The 21,935-nt window shown below is 40.3% G+C and overlaps 1 protein-coding gene across 1 annotated transcript in view; it reads left to right on the plus strand.

The window, feature by feature from the left end:
- The window catches only part of USH2A (usherin), a 295,540-nt gene that overhangs the window by 17,140 nt on the left and 256,465 nt on the right, over positions 1-21,935 (plus strand). Inside the window, exons 3-8 of the mRNA XM_006094330.1 lie at positions 7,843-7,975; positions 12,573-12,636; positions 14,114-14,408; positions 15,322-15,506; positions 15,979-16,200; positions 17,591-17,684. Coding sequence (XP_006094392.1) covers positions 7,843-7,975; positions 12,573-12,636; positions 14,114-14,408; positions 15,322-15,506; positions 15,979-16,200; positions 17,591-17,684 — 993 coding nt within the window. The remainder of the gene's footprint in view (positions 1-7,842; positions 7,976-12,572; positions 12,637-14,113; positions 14,409-15,321; positions 15,507-15,978; positions 16,201-17,590; positions 17,685-21,935) is intronic.

Genomic DNA, 21,935 nt, shown 5'->3' on the forward strand with positions numbered 1-21,935 from the left:
ATGCTATTCGCTGACAGCTAGTTACTGTGTGACTCAGGCTTGATTCTCAGGAGATTTGAACAAAAGAGAAGGTCAGAGGGCCAGGAGAGCCTGATGGACTCAAGGAGACATTGGCATTGGATTCTCACACCAGAATCTTGCCTCCTCATCCCTAATGCAGACAGTGTAATAACAGGGGAGAGGGAAGAGGGAGGGAGGGAGGTTAAATGTTCAAATAAGGTCCTTCACTTCTGTCTCTGTTAGCACAGGGCATTGGAAACCCTGTGGCACATTTTGGAAGTGTTGCTTTAAAATAGACTTTAACACTTGAGGATCTGCATAGGGTATTGTTGAGTGCTGAATAGATCCCGAGTCTGCCTGCTGAAGTCTCTGCCCGGACAGCATCTGCCTCAGTAACTGCTAACGTGCTTCGGCCCGCCTGGAGACTGCAGGCTGGACTCCCACCACTCTTATACCCAAAACTCCTGGTCTCATCTATAATAATCTATAATAATAAGAGCATAATATGCTAATTAGACTCAACATCCTTCCGGATGAAGCCAGGGTCCCGAGTGCCTGCCAGAGGCCAGAGGGAAGCCCACGTCCTGGGTGCCAGAGGGAAACTGGTGCCAGCAGCCGGGGGAAGGAAGGCCTACTCTTGCACAAATTTCGTGCATCAGGCCTCTAGTAATTATATAATGTTCCGTATCTGAAGAAAATCGCCTAAATGGCATAATGTTGGTCTTGGGTAGTTTAATTTGCATGGGATACTCCATGCAGAAAAATTTGGTCTGCATTGAAGGACTTTTTTTTTTAAAAATCAGGTCAGCTTTATCCAAGAAACTTTTATCCAAGTAAATTGTGAAAATAGGAAGTAGAAACAAAGTCGTTAAAAAATGGATGCCAGAGCCTGACTGGTGTGGCTCAGTGGTTGAGCGCTGACTCATGAACCAAGAGGCCACTGGTTCTGTTCCCAGTCAGGGCACATGCCCAGGTTGTGGGCTCGATCCCCAGTAGGGGGCATGCAGGAGGCAGCTGATTGGTGATGTTTCTCTCATTAATGTTTCTGTCTCTCCCATTCCCTTCCTCTCTCTATAATCAATGAAACATTTTCTTTAAAAAATGGATGTCAGAGTTTGTTGTAACTGCTACATGTTGTTGTTTTGAAAGCTTATTGCTTGAATCTGGTCATCTAATTGCTAGTACTGCGTTCTTTAGATGGTAATGTGAATGTTTAAATTACCTCTTACTTTTCCCCAAATCTTTGCCCAAATTGATGACACCATCTCAGGTTTTGTTGTTGTGAAGGGGATACAAGGAAGGAAACTAACTGTTGGCAGGACTCCATTTCAACTTACAAATGACTCTCAGGATCTTTAAGACATCAGTCGAGTCCTGGCACGGGTTAGGTTTTGGACTGTTCGCAGAATGATTTCCTGTCCGTCCATCTACGTGCTGAGACCTAGATTGATGACCCTCTGACGCGGGGTCAGGCGTGAGTTCACATCCTGGCAGGGCCTTGGCTCACTCCCTGGTAGTGGAAACAGAAACCCACCTTTATTATCCTTCTTCAGGCTTCAGTTGACTTAATTGTATGCAGCTTTATCACTACAATTTATAGAGATTTAAACAACTGGCAAAGATTTGGGAAACAGTGGGAGAGGTGGTTATAATTCAGCACAGAGGGAGTGATCAGCACAAATGAAAGACTTGGGGTAACTTTGAAGAATCTTCCCATTTTCTTGTTTCTTGTGTCTCACCCTTCTCCTACAACTGACTTATTCCCTATCTTCTCCCACTTCCATACTTTACTGAGTTTAGATGAAAATTTAATGGGTTCCTAAAAGTTGCTACTATTACTCTTCCGGGAAATGAGGGAACAGCAGTGAACAACACAGCGAAAGAAAAGGAAAAACCTCTTCTTGTGGAGTATATATTCCGGGCAGGGAAAGGGGGCTAACAATAAAAAAGAAAAATAAATAAAATATGCAATGTGTTAGGTGTGGATAACGAGGATACTTGCATAGGATAGGGGGTTAGCAAGGATCGCAGGCTGTAATTTTAGATCGGGTAGCAAGGAGAGCTTCTGCTAAAGTGACATTTGAGAAAATATCTGGAGGAGGTGAAGGAATAAGCCAGCAAGTGTCTGTAGAAACAATGTCAATGAGTGGAAATAGAAAATACAAGGATTTGAGGAAAATAAGTGCCTGGAATATCTGAAGGTGGAAGTGTAGCCAGAACAGAGAGCATAGGCCATACTACTAGGAAATAAGCCGGAGGTAACAGGAGATGGACTGGGGAGGGCTTGTAGAACGTTTTTTTTTACTCTGGATGAGAACTCAGTGGAGGTCTCTTTGCAAAGGACTGACATGCTCTCATTTTGTTTTAGCAAAGAACCCTCGGGCTGCTGTCTGGGGCTCACAGAGAGTATCCGGGAGGCTAGTTAGGAGGCCAGTGCAAAAATCTAGGGGAGCAGGTGGTGGTGGTGCCGGCCAGGGTTGAAGCTGGCGGGGTGGTGAGCAGGGAGTGGATTTTGGATCTATTTTGAGAGTAGGACCTCTCCTCTGGATTTGCAGTATCTACAGAAAGCGATTCGGGTCTCTCCCTATCACCTAGGAAATGGACAGTAAATCAGACCATTGCCGGGTTTTCCATCATCTGTATGTGTAAAGTAATAGCCTTTCTTTTTTGAAGTAGAGAGAGGAAGAGAGGAATTTAATAGTTTGGGAAGAAGCGGTCATGAGAGTTTCATATCCCTCCAAGTCAGGACAAAGAAAACTACTTGCATCCCTCTATTAAATTTTTAGAGATTGATTACATTGGAGGCTTGCTGGTAGGAAGTTGTCATATATGGAGAGCTTGAATAGATACCTAGGGAGAACGGCAAACCCAGAGCATCATAGGCACTCGGAAAATGTAACGCACTTAGGCATAGATCACTGCCCGGGCCTGGCTTGTCTGAGTTGCTCAGAGAGGAAAAATCAGAAGTGTGTGTGTGTGTGTGTGTGTGTGTGTGGTGGGGGGGGTGTGGACAGGAGTCCTGGGAGATGGGGATCCAGGGAGAGGACTGAGAGTTAAAATATATGGGCTCATGGGAAATGAAAAATAAAAACAAATAAGATACATATTTGAGGACCATGTCTGTGTATGAAGACAATTTCCTATGCATCTTTCCTACAGTCAAAGAGAAAGAAGCTAAAAGCAGTTGTTCAGTGATTCAACGTAGTAATGAGGACATGTGTGCATCTCAGATATTTGTGGGCAGCCCCTGTGATTAATTTCTGCCAAAGCAACCTTCCAGGATTAATTGCTTCAACTGTGTTTCTTATAGTATTTGTGTGTGTGTGTGTGTGTGTGTGTGTGTGCACACACACATACACACACACACACACATATATATATACACACACATATATACACACATATATATATGACTTAATAGTGGAAATATATATATATATATAATATATATACACACACATATACACATACACACACATTTATATATATACACATATATACACACATATATATATGACTTAATAGTGGAAATGGAATAGACTGGAGGATTTATTTATAATTTAATAATTAGAGGAAGACTCATGTTAGTGAGGAGCAAGGTCACTCTGCAAAGGCAAAGAGTCCCCATGTGACATATTTCATCTCTTCAAAAATGGTGCCCTTTTATTGCTCAGAATTGTGACCCAGCGAAGATTGTGTTGGTGGTTTTATTTTTGGAGTATCAATTAGTCAATCAATCAGTTCGTAGTTATCGAGCATCTGCCCGGCACGTAGGGCACGCTCATCAAATTTGCAAATGACACAGATCAGGGTGGATGGTAAATACTCAGATGACAGACAGAGCGTTCAAAAAGATTTTGACAGCCCAGCGCGATGGGCTGGATGGAACAGGATGAACTATAACGTGGGTAAATATAAAGCCCCGTCCTTGTCTCCAGAAAACTAGCTGCTGACAGACAGGGGACAGTGTGGGGCCCCCGTGCCTCAGCAGTGAAGTGAGGGGGAAAAGGCAGTATTTTAGCCAATCGTCAGCTCTACTGAATGTATCCCTTTGGGCTGCGTGATGTCATTGCCAAAAATCTCGCAGGCCATTTTGGATTAGATTAAGGCGATAATCCTGTTTTAATTTGGCAAGTCAGACCACACGTAGAGATTTGAGTATTTCTGGAGCCACATTTTAAGAGGAGAGAGACCCCAAACCATGCCATATTGAGAACATTGCAGAAACGAAACACATATGTCCCGAAGACACGGGAGAAGGACATCTTTCTTTGCACCTGCACAGACTCTGTCATGGAAAAGGCATTCGGATTGTTGGGTGAGATCCAAGTGCTTAGAGCCAGGGCTTACGCGTTGAAGTTACAAGGTGGCATCTTTCCGTTCATCTAGCACAGTAAGAGCTGTTCAAAGATGAAAGGGTTCCCCAAACCCACAGAAGCAGAATACTGGAACGATGGGACCTCCGGGTCCTCATTTTGGGGTAACAGCACTGCAGAGGGGCAGTCTGAGAAGCCTTACTCTGCTATTTGATACAAACGGGCTCCTTGAGAGAAAGGATCATGATTTCATTCTCTTGGCCTAACTCATAGGGCCAATGTGGGTACGGGGTGGCCTCATTGAATTAAATGTAAATTGGGAGGATACAGGTGAGAGGAAAACTATAAATGATTTCCCAGGCGAGGAAGTCAGAGCAGGTACTCTGCCAGGGTTTTCCCTGTCCATCAGCAGTTCCTCTTGGTGCTGGGGGCCAGCAGGCATAGAAGAGCAACAGAGATTTGACCTTGCAGTGGCACCGATGATGTGCACAGTGACTGTTATACAGGTGGACTTGGTTGCATTTTTTTCCCCTTGGTAGTTTCTCAGATATCTACTGTATGACTTTCTGGAATTGTGAATTACACTCACATAAGAATGGCCAGGAATTGTACAAAAAAATCTAATACACTCTTGTGCTCAAGTGAATGTGTATGTTCTATCACAGGGATACAAACTGGACCGACAAGGTTAAACTAAACTGTGAAACCCCGAGAGAATGAAGGCATAAGAATGACCTGCTCCCCTGTATCTTTTTTTCCAGCGTGTTTTTGGATTTCTTATGAAAGGTCTAAGGCTTTTCTGCAGCAGCTACTGATTCTACCACTTTGTTCCTTCCAGCCACACCAAGGAACGTGGGTGAACTCCCTTATTCTCACAGGGGCGGAGAATGAGATAGGTGGGAAAGGGCTTTCTCGAAGGGCTTCCTTTTCACAAATCAGGGATTCTATGGCATAGATTTCTATTCCCCTAAATAACTGGCAAGGGGGTCATCAGAATGAGCTATTGCAAAAAGCCACCTTCGCCTTCTCGGTTCTCCTGGGAGGGGGCCCCGAACCAGAATTGCAAAGTCGTTCAGAGAATCTTGGCTTGTAACACAGGGCACGGAGCACCAAGAAGAGGTCATCCTACTTACAGCAAGGCGCTCGGTAGGGGAAGGAACGGCGGCCAGAGTGTCTTGGGATCATCCTTAATCATTTCTTAAGCACCAAGGAAGTGAAAACCTCCTCCTGGAATTCACTGCATGTGACACCGAATCCTTCCACTAAGCAAATATGTGATGAGTTGATAAAAAAGAAAAGAAAAAAAAAAGGAAGAAGAAGGTCCTGAACTCTTGACTGCAGATATAATACAGTGAACACAGAAAATCAAAAGCATGCTTTCTATCTGCCTCCAAATAAAGGTGCACTTAAACTTGTAAAAGACAACATTTCTATTTGAATGATATGACAGAACCGTCACAGGAGTGTTACCTGCCATAAAGCAAGCCGGAGAATTATTGCCTTTATTAGACCAGTGACACTGAGCTTTCGCCATACATTTCTAACTTCTGTCCCTCTACAGAGACAATTTTCTTTTCTTAAATAAACTGTCATGCTAGTGTTAATATATGGCCGGCGCGCTCATGCTCTGAGAATACTGCTGATATAAAACATGTATATGTTAGATTGGTAATAGTATCTTTAGTGTAGCTGACTAGAACAAATGGGTTTCCCTCATGGCTGTGCTAATGTGATAAAGGAAAATTGGCTGTTCATCAGCTTTTGGCTGGGCAGAGACAGTGGAGAGGGAACCACATTCTTTTTTATGCATTAATACCATCGAGAACTTTCCACGAGTGATATTTCATGTGCCCCGCGTGTTGCTCAAAGATGTTGTAAAACATGAGATAATGCTACAAATAACAAAGTAGAAAAGCCGGTATCTTTTATAATGATAACAGTCAAACACCAAATGACAGTAACAGGCTGTAAAAAATGGGATGCAAAAAAATTAAATAAATAAAAAGACAGTCCTTCTCCCTCAGCAGAGAGGTATATATCCAGACCCACAGGAGTTGGCGTGTGAGTGTGTCTAGGTCTTTATGTTAAAGCTTGTGTTAAAATGAAGTAAAAGGCAACATGGGGAAAGGGGGTTTAAGAAAGAACCTGGTGTAAACGAAAGAGGTTGATAGAATGGAGAAAAGCCAGAGTAGAAAACTTTCTATAAATTAATATTACCAAGTAATTATTTTGTTAACGTTCAGATTTTTTGTTTTGTTTTGGAGAAAGAGGTTTGTTCAAAGGGTTCTTAAGGCAGTCACGTGATTTAAAGATGCTGGAGAATTACTTGTTTTCATCAGTTTTTGTGGGGCCATTTTAATAGAATAGCATTTGAAAGCTATGATTTGATATATTTTTTTTATTAAAATGTCAGCCTCTAAACATTTCAACTGCAAGACATACATTTCTCTCTCTCTTTCCCGACCCCATCCACCTCACCAGCTTTTGTTTGCCAAGTCAGCCCCTGGACTAATTAGAGTGTCAATGATTCCTTTTACATTTAACTGAAAAGCACTTAAACAGGACTATTTGTAGAGACTAAAGTTGAGGTCAAAACAGCCTATCAGTTTATTTGGAAAGATGCAATCATTGAGGATTTTCTAGAGATATCATCTGTGAAGTAATCTGTATGAAACTGCATTGCTCCTCAGGGATCACCTTACACAAACAAAAATTTCATAAGGTTGAGTGGTGTGAATCGAGGGATCACCAGGCTAGAACCCCTGGAACAAACCTGCTGGCCACCTGTTTTTATAAAGTTTTACTGGGAGACATTGTGCTCAGTCATTGATGTGTGGTCTATGGCTGGATTCCTATTACCACCACAGAACTGATCAGTTGTGACCTGGATTGTTTGAGCCACAAAATCATTTGCTTGCAAATAAAAGAAAATTACTTTCTGGCTGTTTACAGAGGAAGTTTGCTAATGCCTGTGTAGAGAGTTATTAGGTTGCTAAAATAATTAGCCTAAGAAAAGATTGGCAAATTTATTTTTATTCTATATTGGGAGAGTACAGCTGAGAATTATTAACACCTGAGAAAGTAAATGTTTATATGAAGCATTTTGCATTAGCAACTTAAATTGAATCATATCTATGTCATATATCTATTTTTAGGATGTCTGGTTGTGACTATTTCTCACTTTTGTATTCATTTTTGTTTATTTTCAAATATGGCTATGCCACATTTAACCTAGTAATTAAAGAAACCACATATCTTCAAAAATTTATGAAAGCATGGCCGTCAGAGCTGTTAAATATATGGGACAAACAATTGTGAGAGCCTGTGAATACACTGGTAGGTACCATCACAGTCCAAAACTACAATATGTAGACATACATCATTGAGCCATTCAAATAAATTTTTGTCCTACCAACTGAAGAAAATGGAGAAATAGAAAATTAACTTGAGAAAGACTACTGAAATGTAGTTATCACAAAATTAAAGGATACGCCATTGAACTAATGACGGTGATAATTTCTTGCAGGTGCATCAGACAAAAATCAGTTTCTTCATCAATGGTTTGGAGGAGGACAGCACAGCTTTTGATGTGCAAACTCTAAGTGGTTCAATTATAGATTTTGCCTCTGGTGCTACGCGGATAGGACAGAGTTTAAATGGTAAGATTCTGCCTTCAGAAAATTATTTATTTGATTGTTACTGTGTCAAAAATAATACTTAAAAAATTTCAATACATATACCTAGAAATATGGTTGTAAATATAATTTTTCCAAAATGAAATGATACAAAGGCTTTCTTTGAGCCCTCTAAAAATAAATACTTCCCCTCTATATATTATAGACAACTTTTCATGTTCACATGCCTTCTCATCCTATATAATAAAGAGGTAATATGCAAATTGACCATCACACCAACACACAAGATGACCGCCCCCATGTGGTCAAAGATGGCCACCCCCATGTGGACACAAGATGGCTGGCAGGGGAGGGCAGTTGGGAGGGACCAGGCCTGCAGGGGAGGGCAGTTGCGGTGGCAGGCCTGCAGGGGAGGGCAGTTGGGCGGAACCAGGCCTGCAGGGGAGGGCAGTTGGGGGGGGGGGACCAGGCCTGCAGGGCAGTTGGAGGGGACCAGGCCTGCAGGGAAGGGCAGTTATGGGAAACCAGGCCTGCAGAGGAGGGTAGTTGGGGGGGAACCAGGCCTGCAGGGGAGGGTAGTTGGAGGCGACCAGGCTGGCAAGGGAGGGCAGTTAGGGGCAATTGGGCTGGCAGGGGAGGGCAGTTGGGGGTGACCGGGCCAGCAGTGAAGGTCAGTTCGGGGTGACCAGGCCGGCAGGGGAGGGCAGCTAGGGGTAATCGGCCGGTAGGGGAGCAGTTAGGCATCGATCAGGCTGGCAGGGGAGTGGTTAAGGGGTGATCAGGCAGGTAGGCAGGCTAGCGGTTGGGAGCCAGCAGTCCTGGATTGTGAGAGGGATGTCCCAGATTGGAGAGGGTGCAGGCTGGGCCGAGGGACACCCCCCCCCCCCGCATGAATTTCATGCACTGGGCCTCTAGTTTAAAATAACTGCAGTGTGTATGATTGTATAGCTATAACAAAAACGTTTTATACTTGTTTCTACTAATGAGCATGTTATTTCTAATATTTTGATATTGGCAGTTATTTGATAGAAAACACTATGTATTTGTATTTATATCTTGATCTCATATGCACATACACTCACAATGATATGTACACATATACATGCACACACATTTGAGCAGTTGTCTGATAGTGGAGTTCCTTAAGACTTTATACTTTTGGTGTCATTGTACCTGAGTTCAAATCCCATCTCCCCACTTACTAGCCATGTGACCTGGGTCACCTTTCTAATGTCTCAAATTTAAAATGATGTAGTTATTCCAAATTTAAAATGATGATGACGATGATAATGATATTACAGTTTCATTTGAGGATCACACGAGGTATATCATGAAAAGCATGACTATTTTTCGAGCATTTGGCATATAGTAGTTGTTCAGTATTTATTGAATAAATGAATAACTATAACTGGGCCTTGTATATACTAAACCATATTGTGATTTAATGCTATTGTTAATATTATTACATTTGTTTTGCTAACGTAAGTCCATAGAAGTTAGGTTGAAGTATATGGTCATTTTATATTTTAATGCATATTAGACAGATTGCCCTAATGCATAACAACAGGCTACTTCCTGTTGCCCATATTTTAAAATATGGGCAAGTACTTTCTTCCTTAAACACTAGCTGACCTTACAAATTATTCGTTGTTTTACCTTTGCCATTTCTCTCATTGAAAAATATTGCCGGATGCCTCTTTAAATTATTTGGCCATTAGTAAGTTTGAGTAGCTTTCCACGTGTCTTTCTCGTTTGCATTTGATTTGTTGTGTGTTTGTATTCATACTCTGGAATTTCTTACTTGTAAAAGCTCATAAATGTTAAGAATGTTATGCTCTGCATGTCTTTTTTCCAGTTTTTAGGTAGCCCGATACGTTTGCATTATAGGCATTTAAAAATATTGAAAAATTTTAAGAAAGGCATAAACATGGATGCAACATAACGCATAAATATGAAGGAGCCAGTTTGATGAATTTTTCATCTGTATCAGTAATTAGTATATTGAAGAATTTTATAAAGTACTCTGCATTCAGAATTTCTTAATAACACATTAAATCTTAGGAGCCTTGTTTCAATATTTAATCCCCATTAGTACTTCTGAAAGTGTTTTATTGCTCAAGTATTGCTCAAAGTATTCAATAGCCCCATAAATTTGTCCGCGATGCATGCTGGGGTTGAAATGAGTTGCTCATACTTCATTGTCCTAACTGTGGGAGCCATGCTTCAAAAGGGTGGTGCGGAGCCAGTGTGCTAGTCACTTCCAAACTGTGTGAAAGTAAATTTAACTTCTGATTAGAAAATACATCATTGGAAAAGGGTTTATTTCAAATGTTACTTAGTTCTTATTACGGCTTTCTCCTTAAGTTCCAGGCATCACAGAACTGAAGGAGAAAAGAACATTTAAAAATAAATTTTCTCTTTATTCCATCAATTTATAGGTACAGTTATACCTACTGTATCTTTTCTCTAATTAGAGATGGCACATAGCTGGCTCATTACTTCTGCCTAATGAGCCAGGCCTACGCCACCTCTCTAATCAGAAAGGAGGTGGGTGCAGAATGTTCCCCTGGACTTACTATAAGTCATTTTCTTTCTCCCGCTCGCTCCTTCCCTTTAAATAAAAAAGTGAAGTCACTGTCCTCCATACTCTTGTCCATGCCCAAGACGGTTTCATTCAGGGGAGGTCAGCGTGGCTGCGAGCTGCATTAGAGGTGCCGCTGTGCAGGCCAGGCCGACTGTCTGTGCTTCGGGGCAGATGCGGACAAACACCGGGATCTCCATGGAGGGCCTGGAGGGGACCACGGGCCAGGCTTCCGTGTTTCCCCGTGTCTGCACCTGGTCTTCACAAGTGTGTTGGCTGCTACAGACTTTTTTTTCAAGTCTCATCACTACCTGGCATAACTTTCTAGAAAAATATGTTGCCAGTGACAGTCCCTGTTACTGCTGGCCTTATCTTTCCACAGAGCCTTGTATACATATTCATGGAATATGTAGATATATACTGTGTCTACATATAAGGTACGCACATATATATACTAATACATACATAAATCATAGTGCATGCATACATGCATAACATAATGATAATGCATACATAACAATGTATATGAAATACATGCATATAATACCAACGGGAAAATCTTACTTGGTCAGGCAGGTTTTTAAATACACAAATAGAACACCTTAGACCAGGGGTGGGCAAACTATGGCCCGCGGGCCGGATCCGGCCCATTTGAAATGAATAAAACTAAAAAAAAAAAGACCGTACCCTTTTATGTAATGATGTTTACTTTGAATTTATATTAGTTCACACAAACACTCCATCCATGCTTTTGTTCCGGCCCTCCGGTCCAGTTTAAGAACCCATTGTGGCCCTTGAGTCATAAAGTTTGCCCACCCCTGCCTTAGACCATATCAAGCAACACATGTCAGTTCATTTGGAGAGCGTTTTCTTCCAGCTCTCCCGAGAGCAGCCTCGGACCATCTGGTGAGCTAGGCTTACTCTGCATCTCTTATTCATCAGGATGCCCTCGCTCTGCCCCACTTTCCTCCCAGGCACCACAAGGAGCTGCAGCACTGAGCGCTCCCACGTTCTCTATTATTAAGACAAATTAAAAAAGGGAATAATTAAGAAACAAACACATTTGAGGAAGTGCTTGTTTGGTGAATTGGTCGTTGGTCTAAATTTAATACTTGAAAAACCCCACTTAATTATTGATTTGGCATTACTCATTACATCCCATCCCATCTTGTGTCCTCATGATTCAAACTCTAGCTAGAATTTTGCCATTGTTAAGTTTTTCTCATTATTAACAACATAACGAAAACCATAGAGGTGGTAGTTGTTTTACTTTCTCTTCCCAGTTTCTTGGACTTACCTGTTGGTAAATCTTAAATAAATATTTGCTAAATGAATTAATGAAATGTTATGTGGTTTAAGGTTGATATCTACCTCCACCTTGGGAGGTTACCTAATTGAATGCAGTTTGGACTTGGAACCTGGTGTCTTAGAAGAACTGTTACAAGGTGGTGGCATTTTGAGACTATGCTAGGATGCCATTGACATGTGAATAATTCAAACTCATGAGTAGGAGGTTTCTAGTTTATCCTCATTCATTTGGGGGTTTCCTAGACCAGGTGTTAATCTACGTTGGGAGGGGACCCGAGCTGATGCTCTGGAGCTTGGAGATCACTCAGGTGGGGTGAGAAAGTGGGCAGTCTCCTCGCCACTGCAGATGCTCTGAAAATTGCACTTGGGAGCAGATGACAATCAGATTTAGGGCTGATGAGCTGATAGATTTACAGGTTTATAAACTGGAGGGAAGTTTGACTTGGGGAGGGGACTTCTGGAGAGAGGTCACAAGTTGGGCCAGGAGATAGATTGGCCCAAGTATTCACTTTGCCTGAGTCTTATAATGTCTATGGAGATAACTATGAATGTTAATGTTATTCACGTGGAATTAGCACAATATACATGTTGATCTCTTAAGTGTTTGAAAAGACTGTGATATGTACATGATTAAAAGTTGTTTTGCTTTAAAGGAATGTCACTTGAATATTTGTCAGCCACTGCTTGGTAACATCAGACTTCTCATACTATGTACATGATTGTATTTTGTAGGTTTAGAGCAGTTTGTTGGAAGAATGCAAGATTTTCGATTATACCAAGTGGCACTTACAAACAGGTAAGCAGACATGGTATGGTAAAGCTCCAGAAATCTATCTATATATATAAAAGCCTAAGTGACCAGCCAACTGGCCGGTAGCTGTAATGCTCAATGACCACCAGGGGTCAGACGCTCAATGCACAGGCACAGGATTCATGCACTGGTGGAGTCCCTCAGCCTGGCCTATGGGGATGGGGCCAAAACCAGCTCTCCAACATCCCTCAAGGGGTCCTAGATTGTGAGGGGGCACATGCCAGACAAGGGACCCCATCGGTGCACAAATCCATGCGCCGGGCCTCTAGTACAAACATAAATGCTGAATTCACTTAAGTAAGCATAGCACGAAGATTACTGTTAGGGTGGAGGAGGGCATAGAGGGGATAAATGGTGATGGAAAAATAAAATAAAAAATACATTTCTGAAGAGCAGTCTTGTAGTAATTTGGCGGGAATAAAGTTTGTCCTGGGGGCAAAGATGTCATTGAATAGTCACTTCTGGTACCACTTAAAACCTGATATCAACTGGAAGATGTCAATGAGATGGAACGAAGTGACTTCATGCGATCTAGTGAGTGGAATAGCTGCCTGACTCCGCCACTCCCCCACCAGGGTTGAGAGAAGGAGTCTGTCTCTCCTTAGACCTGGTTGCTGGCAGGGGCCTACCTCAAATGTAGGAACGGTGTCATGTGGAAGAATGCCCACACACAGAGTGACGAATTCCGTTCTAGAACAGGTATTCTGCCCTTAATGGAAAAGTTAAGTCTGTCTGCCTGGAATTGGCTTTCTTCTTGGGCTCTTGGCAGCTGCCATATGAACTGAAGCCATCGAAGCGTTTTAGGTGCCAGGGTTGGTACCGATGAGTCACAGGAAGCCGTTGACAAATGGTCTTGGCCAGAGGCCCTTCCCCTGAAACAGCAGCAGATGAAGTGATGCTGTTTTCTTACTTCCCGCGGATGAGCTGGAGACGCATCTATAACTCATTACTTTCAATATATCAATGGTCACTCAGTGGTCAGTTTAACAACCTAAGTGAATATTACCTTTCTTTTTATTACAAATAGGCACTGTAAAATATTATGCGATTCAAAGAAACATATTGCAAATAGGCACCATAAAATATTATGCTATTTTAAAACATATCTTGCTAATCAGACAAAGGATTGTGCATGCTTCATGATAGAAAATGCTAGTCCTTAAGAATGTAATTTTTTAAATAAAATTAGCATGTTTCATTGTATGAGAATGATTATATTTATGGGACCAGGAATGAATTTGGTTTTATGTTCTGTGTAAAAAAATATGAAAGCTAAATAGATGCTAATGAAAACATCAACATAGTGGTATTCCTTTGTAACATCCCTTAGAACAGTGGTCACCAACCTTTCGGCCCTCACGGACCACTAGGGGTCCGTGGACCACTGGTTGGCGACCGCTGCCTTAGACTATCTATGGCTGTTGAGCTATTTGTCCTCACCGCCTGCCTCTTGACCTCACAGAGAGATTGAGGCCATCTCTGCTGGAGCTCTGCCCACCTTGCATGTCCAGCCCCACTGCCGCTGCCCAGGCAGCCACCCGCGGGTCCATCCCCTGCGCCAGCGGTTCTGCATTCCCAACGATGCGGAGGACACGACCAGGGACAGGGTGTCCCGGCTGCATCCCGAGGCCCACCCTCTCTCTTTTGTCAACGATGACGACATTGAGACTTCCTGGGTCTCACGTGTGTTTACAAACATCACCCAGCTTAATGAAGGAGTGACTATTTCAATAGATTTGGAAAATGGACAGTATCAGGTAACTTGAAGGAATTTGGTGTGTATTCATTGCCTGTGGGTATTGCAATAAATGACCACTAATTTAATGGCTTGAGCAATGGACATTTATTCTCTCAGAGCTCTGAAGATCAGGAGGATGAAATCATCCCTCTGGGTAAGGGCGGATCCTTCCCACCTCTCCCAGCTCCTGGCGGCTCCTGGTGTCACTTGGTACCTCAGCATCACTCCAGGCTCTGCCACCAGGTTCAGGGTCGTCGTCTTGTTGCTGTCAGTTCTCCCTCCTCTTTCTCTTTTGAGGACCACCCTGCATCCAGAAGGATCTCCTATTGAGACTCCTAACTTAATTACATCTTCAGAGGCCCTGTTTTCAAATAAGGTCACATTCACAGCCACCAGGAGTTAGAATTTGAACATCTATTTAGGGGCAGAATTCAGTGTACCACAAGGTAAAACCTGAATTAGGCAATTGAACATTAACTCAGTAAAGAAGTATATTATAATTTATGAAGTGAAAATACCTAAAAGAAGATAGGCAGGGCATGAATTTTTAGAGATTGTTATAAAAAATCATATGAAATAGTGAAACATTCATTTTGTTAAGTAACCAAATTAATAAAAACACGTGCTTATTTTAACTAACTACTTAAGAAGAACATATACCAATTATTTCATGGAAGTAATGTTTTTTTTTTTCATGTCTTTATAGCAAACTTCATATTGATTTAAAATCCTTGAGAAGATGCACAGCTATTTAATGATAGGTTGTGTTGCTTTTACTACAGGGCTGTGGCATTTCTGAACGTCTATGAGTGCTTATTGTTATTATGAGGAAGTAAACATTATATTTGAATACACCAGTTCCATGGTTTGATTTATACTGATGGGTTAAAACTTAAAACAACAATGGTAATAATTGACTTACTCATTTCTAGGTGTTTTATATCATCGTTCAGTTCTTAAGTCCACAACCAACAGCAGTAAGGATTCAGAGGAAGAAGGAAGACAGCCTAGATTGGGAAGATTGGCAGTATTTTGCTAGAAATTGCAGTGTTTTCGGAATGAAAAACAATGGAAATTTGGAAAATTCAGATTCGATCAACTGTCTTCAGCTTTCAGAGTATGAATATTTTTGAAATCATTGTCTGTGAAGGCATTTAGGAGTTAATTCTCATAGACTATGGGATAGTAATAGCCTACAGGTAAACTTAAGTCACTAGGCTAGTAGAGTCTTTCCCTTACCACCATCTCTTGAGGCAAATTGGTCTAGGATTCCTTCCTACATTGGATTTTAAATTATGTTTAAATTTACTTGTAAAGATGTTAGAGTATCTCTTGCTTCCAGTCTCATCTGTGCTTTACAATCTGACTTTCAGATTGCTTAGCAAGTTATCTGTATCAATAGAATTTTTATGATGTCCTCAAGGAAATGTTTTACTATGTTTTTCTATGATGATCCTATATGCACATGAAATCTGTGGACTATTTTTTCCAGAGTGAAGAATTTGAGCTGTTACGGAATATGGTGTTCTGATTTGTTTTGTCAAAAATATGAATAACTTCTCATGATTGCAAATATCTTTCCTCAACAGTTTTACTCCATATTCCCGTGGCAATGTCACATTTAGTCTCCTAGCACCTGGACCAAATCACCGTCCTGGATACAATGACTTCTATAACACCCAGTCTCTTCAAGAGTTTGTAAAAGCCACCCAAGTAAGACTTCATTTTCATGGACAGTACTATACAACTGAGCCTCCCGCCAGCCTCGGACACAGATACTACGCGGTCAGTGAAGTCACCATCACCGGCAGGTAGGGTTTCACAGCAGTGTGCTTTTCACTATGAATTTTGCTTTCCAGATTCTTGTCAGACTTATTTAAAACTATGTTAGTTAAGATTTTAGAGGAAGCCAGATTCCAAGCTTCAGGTATTAAAATGCTTTCCTACTCGATAAGATTTTTGGGCGAGGTTTGTATGTGAGTCTTTTCTGTCTAAAAGATCACATTTCTATAGAATCAATTTTCAAAATATTGGGTTTAGAAGTTATGATAACCTGGATCTGACTAAAAAAAAATAACTTGTCAAATATTTTGATTGGTGTGTTCTGGATTGTAATTTTCAAGTGTTCTAGAAATGAAACAGAAGGAGTTTGATTTTGAGCTATAATGGTGCTACCAGTTAGTTTGTAAGTACTGGGCTTGGTCTCCCTGGGTTCACAATTCATAACTTTATGAAGAATATTTGTTTTCCTTTAAAGGAATAATATAATATGCCTTAAGTAATTTATAACTGTCTGACCATAGTTGAAAAGTAGATTCACAATGTTTAAATAAATGGATGAAGGGCTCCCCGGCAGTGTACTCTCTAGTCTGGAAATGGTAAACATATGCACTACATTCAGAATTGGGTTGTGCTGGAAGGACATTGTACCCTGTAAAGAAAGTACATCTTTCAAACCAACGCAGAATACCAGTCTATAAGCTTTGTTTGTTAAGTAATAGCATGATTTAAAAAATACTACTAAATAATCAATTTTTGGAAAGATAAGCAAAAATAAAATTTGTTAACTTCTACCTGCAGTTTATTCTAAAACTGCTAGTCTTAACTATAAGTTTTGAATAGTTTTATTAAATGTCTTCTCTCTGGGCAAGTTTGCCACATGGTGTTTATAGGTGTACACAACCCAGGTAGGCTTGAAAATTACCTTCACCATCACTGTGGTTTGGATATTCATGAAACTTCCTTCAATACTTCATGATTAATTTAAAACTTTCCATGAGCCCTGGCCAGTGTGGCCCAGTTGTCCAGTGAACAATGTCCAGTGTACCTGTCCAATCCTGGTCAGGGCACATGCTCCACCCCTCTTCCCAGTAGTGGGCATGTAGGAGGCAACCTTCTGCTCTCACATTGATGTGTGTGTGTCTCTCTTTTTTTTCTCTCTCTCTCTCTCTCCCTCCCTCTCTCCCTCCCTCCCTTTCTCTCTCTCCCCACTACTCTTTCTCTAAAAATTAATGAAAATATATTTTTTAAAAATATAAGTTTCCATGAATATCCACATGACTAAAGAGAGGTTGGTTTTTGTGATGACACTCTCACCTCCTTGTTGAATTCACACAGTGGGTATATACCCAGGTCCTTAGACGTATTAGCAGTTGAGCTGCTGTTTCCTGGGAGCTGTCTGATGGATGCTCCTGTTCGCAGGTGTCAGTGTCACGGTCACGCCGACAGCTGTGACACGACGAGCCAACCCTATCGGTGCCTCTGCTCCCGGGAAAGCTTCACCAGGGGACTTCAGGTGAGTGCTATTTCATGCATGGAAACCCCCAAAGGAGGAGCAGGGAGCTTGAGAAATAGCGAATATAAATTCTTCAAACTTACTAGTACTTTTGGCCTATCTTCTGGGTATGAATAAAAATATGTGATAAGAATCTAAAAATGTCAATTATTTTAGAAAAAAATTAAAGAAAAAAAAATCTCAATAACCCTCAATAATGTTGAAAATTTCTTTTTAAAAAATAAACCCTGAGAAATAATGAATAAAACTAAACCCAGAGGGGTTTCTTAATTTTCCTTGTTTCATCAGCATTATCCTAATTCATAAAACAACTATGAAAAAAAGTGTCTAGGTTTCTCAAAAAATTAAAAATAGAACTACCGTATGACTCAGCAAATTCAGTTCTGGATATTTATCTGAAGACGGACAAAACACTGTTTTGAAAAGATAAGTGCACCCCTGTGTCTATTGCAGCATTAGTTGCAATAGCCAAGATATGGACATGACCTAAGTGTCCTTTGGTAGATGAATGAATAAAGCAGTGGTTGCCATTTGTGACAACATGGATAGACCTAGAGGGTATTATGCTAAGGGAAATACATCAGACAGAGATAGACAGATATTATATGATTTCACTTCTATCTGAAATCTAAAAAACAAGATAAATGAGCAAACCTAACAGAAACAAACTCATAGATACAGAGAATAAATTGATGGTTGCCAGATTGGAAGGGAGTTGGGAGGAATGGGTAAAAAAGAAAGGATTAAAAGTACACATTGCCAGTTATAAAAATAGTCATGGTATAAAGTAATAAGCATAGGGAATATCAATAAAATAGTAATAACTATGCATAGTGTCAATGAGTACTAGATTTATTGGGATGATCACTTCCTAAGTTATATGTCTAAATAACATTGTATGCTAACTGTAATTTAAAATGAAATTTAAAACTGGCTCTTAGTTTGATAAGATACTTTGTTTTCTGCGCTTCTCCTGTTTTATTTTGACTGGTTAGTTCCCACCCACCTCCAAACCCCACTCCCCTCTCTCTCCCTCTTGGTGCCCCATCCATGTTTCCTCTTTTCTCTCTCTTGAATTTCTCACATTGAAGTGATTAATATTTTATGATTCTTGGGTGATTTCATGCTTCCCCTTAAAAATAGAGCCGTTAAATGAATCCCAACTCGGGATTGGTTACAGAAGTCACGTTGGGACTTTCACAGTTGGTCTCAGGTGGTGACTGTTAGATTATGAACTAGTGCAATAATTAACCATAATTTAGGTGGGGAATACATTTTAATGCTTCTTATTTAGACATAAAGTGCCTTTTGAAAACAAAAAGTTGACTTTTTTGGTTATTTTCCTGTTTGACACCTTTTGATAATTTATGAATTTAGCCATAAATATAAAAGCAACAAATAGCTTCCACTTTAGAAAAATTTGGCAAATGCAGCTGAAGGGAAAAAGTCAATAGACTGTTACATTGAGTGATTTCTCAGTCCTATATTTTCAACAAGGTGTTGAAAATGAAAAATGATTTTATAAAACATTCATAAGCATGGCATTCTCTTTTTGTTATCATTCACAGTATTTTAATACATGTGGGACTCAATGTATCTGAAAAAGTTGTCTTGCAATAGTTTGAAAATATACTTACTCAAGTGCTTTACACATTGTCCTTCCTTTTAAAATAATGTTTTAAGATAAGCCATTCATTTCCTATTGGAACCAATGTTCTTTTTAAAGATCTGGACATAATCCAAAAAGAATGTCTTCAATTTCACAGTATTATGCTAACCATTAATAATATTACTCAATAAACAGGGCTTTTGCGAATTACATTACAGCCATTTGGCAAACAGAGGAACACGTAAGCCTTGAGAATATGCCAGTTCTTGGCAATTGTCAGGCCTGTGAGAAAGTGATTTTAGCAGGAGTGAAAATGAATGAAGTTGGGAGAAAGCAGTGGAATGATGAATTCAGGAGCAAGTTCATGTACGGAGCCATTCTAGGGAATTTTCTGTATGAAGCATTCTTCAGTTGTTCCTAAAGGTTATGTCACAAATCGGTGGTCCACGGGTTTTTTTTTGTTTTAATTTTGAAGATGAGGTCTCTGGTACATTGGCTTCTAAATCTCTCCACTCTACCTTCCTAGCTCTTTTTTAGATCATTTCCTAACTAGTTGTGCCAGTAGCTTTATTGCAACACAGTACCTCTGGTCCACCTGCTCAGAAAGCCCATCATCACTTTCCAAAAGCATGTGTGAAGTTCATAGATACAGACCACAGCCTAGGAAGTGGAAGCTTAGGTGTGTGTCGTATATGTCAACTAACATGGTTGTGTAGCTACAGTAGGCCTTTTCTATTTTTTTGTTTTTTGGTTAATCCTCACCCAAGGATTTTTTTCCATTTATTTTCAGAGAGAGTGAAAGGGAGAGGGAGAGACAGAGAGAAACATCGATGTGAGAAAAAACACACATTGACTGTTGCCTCCCACATGCATCCCAACCAGGGCTGGGTTCAAGCCGGAAACTCAGGTGCGCCCCTGACTGGTATCAAACCCAGGACCCTTTAGTCCATGGGCCGATACACTATCCAGTGAGCAAACTGGCTGAGGCTATGCCTACTCTTTTCACTAATACTTTATTGATCTGTTCTAAGAGTTCCAGTGTTGATAGACTCTAGCTTTAAGAAAAGTGTTACATGCCCTAACCGGTTTGGCTCAGTGGATAGAGCGTCGGCCTGCGGACTCAAGGGTCCCTGGTTCGATTCCAGTCAAGGGCATATACCTTGGTTGCGGGCACATACCCAGTAGGGAGTGTGCAGGAGGCAGCTGATCGATGTTTCTCTCTCATTGAAGTTTCTAACTCTCTATCACTCTTCCTTCCTCTCTGTAAAAAAATCAATAAAAAAAAAGAAAAGAAAAGTGTTACAAGTTGAAACTTGCATCCTTAGGATTTTCATTTTATTTTAATGGCTGCGTTCACCTTTCTGAGGCTCCAGGCCAGGAGTGACGCAATGACCGGTACCTCCGCCAAGCACTGGCACTTTGTTGGCTCCTTAGCTATTCTTTCATCATTTTGTGACATCATTACCTGCAAGGGTGGCCAAGCGTTCACAAAGCAATTCATTAGGAACCATGAATACTCCTCTTATTCTTTGGCTCTGATTTGTGACCCTCTTATAACATTGATCATGGCTTTTATGAATTAACTACAATCAAACTATCAATATGAATCTCAGCATTATAAATAGCAGAGCCAACTTAAAACATTTTATATAATAAGCCTTCCTTCCATTCAGTAATTTGATGGTGAAACATCACACTCTATAATGCTTATTATGCAAATGAATATTTCCTGTTATTTTAAAAAGTATGTTCCTTTAGATCACAAAAGTCTGAAAATATGAGTCATTATGACTAACTTGTGTCATATTTTTACTACACATCAAACTCCACCGCTGATGTTTTCTCTTTGCTCACAGAAAGATTATACTCTCAATATATTTCATTTCGTGTTATAATTTTTGTAATACTGATGAATTCATTTTTATTAACTATCATTCAAGCAGTTCATATTATAGATTCCACATTAGTTGTACATTTAGTGAGTCAAGGTCAAGCATTTCATTTACTCTCTGACACATGGTGATATTTTTAATCTTTGAAAAACACTTGCACTAGTAATTTCCCTGAGATAGATATGTGCATAAATGCATTTAAAATGTAAGTTAAAAATAAAAAAAGGTTAAGAGCATGGGGTATATTGAGACGGATTCATAGAAGTAGCAAATATAGATGATGAAAACAGAAAAAAAAAATGAAAAGTGATTTTGAAGGGATAAGGGTAAAGGATTTTCCAAAGCTGAGGAATGGCATGGTTCTTGGAATTCTAAGTAGACTGAGAAAAAATAAACACATACATAGGTAAGATATAATAATTCTGCTGGTCACCAAAGACCAAGAGTAGATCCTAGCAATAGCCAGAGAGAAAAAGTCAAATGATTTATAGACACAAATGTTTAAGAAATTGTGATATTAGATTTCTCAAGTTACAACGGAAGGCAGAAGACAGTGAAATATTACCTTTGAAGTGCAGAAAGAAATAACCAACACCTCTAGAATATTTTATTTGTAGCTAGACTATCAGTAAAAGCATATAATTCCTAGGAATAAATTTAACCAAAGAGGTGAAATGCCTGTACTCAGAAACCTATAAGACATTAAAGAAAGACATTGAAAATGATACAGATAGAAGGATATACCATCCT

This window comes from Myotis lucifugus, unplaced genomic scaffold, assembly GCF_000147115.1.
Source record: "Myotis lucifugus unplaced genomic scaffold, Myoluc2.0 scaffold_133, whole genome shotgun sequence".
Classification (NCBI taxonomy): Eukaryota; Metazoa; Chordata; class Mammalia; order Chiroptera; family Vespertilionidae; genus Myotis; species Myotis lucifugus.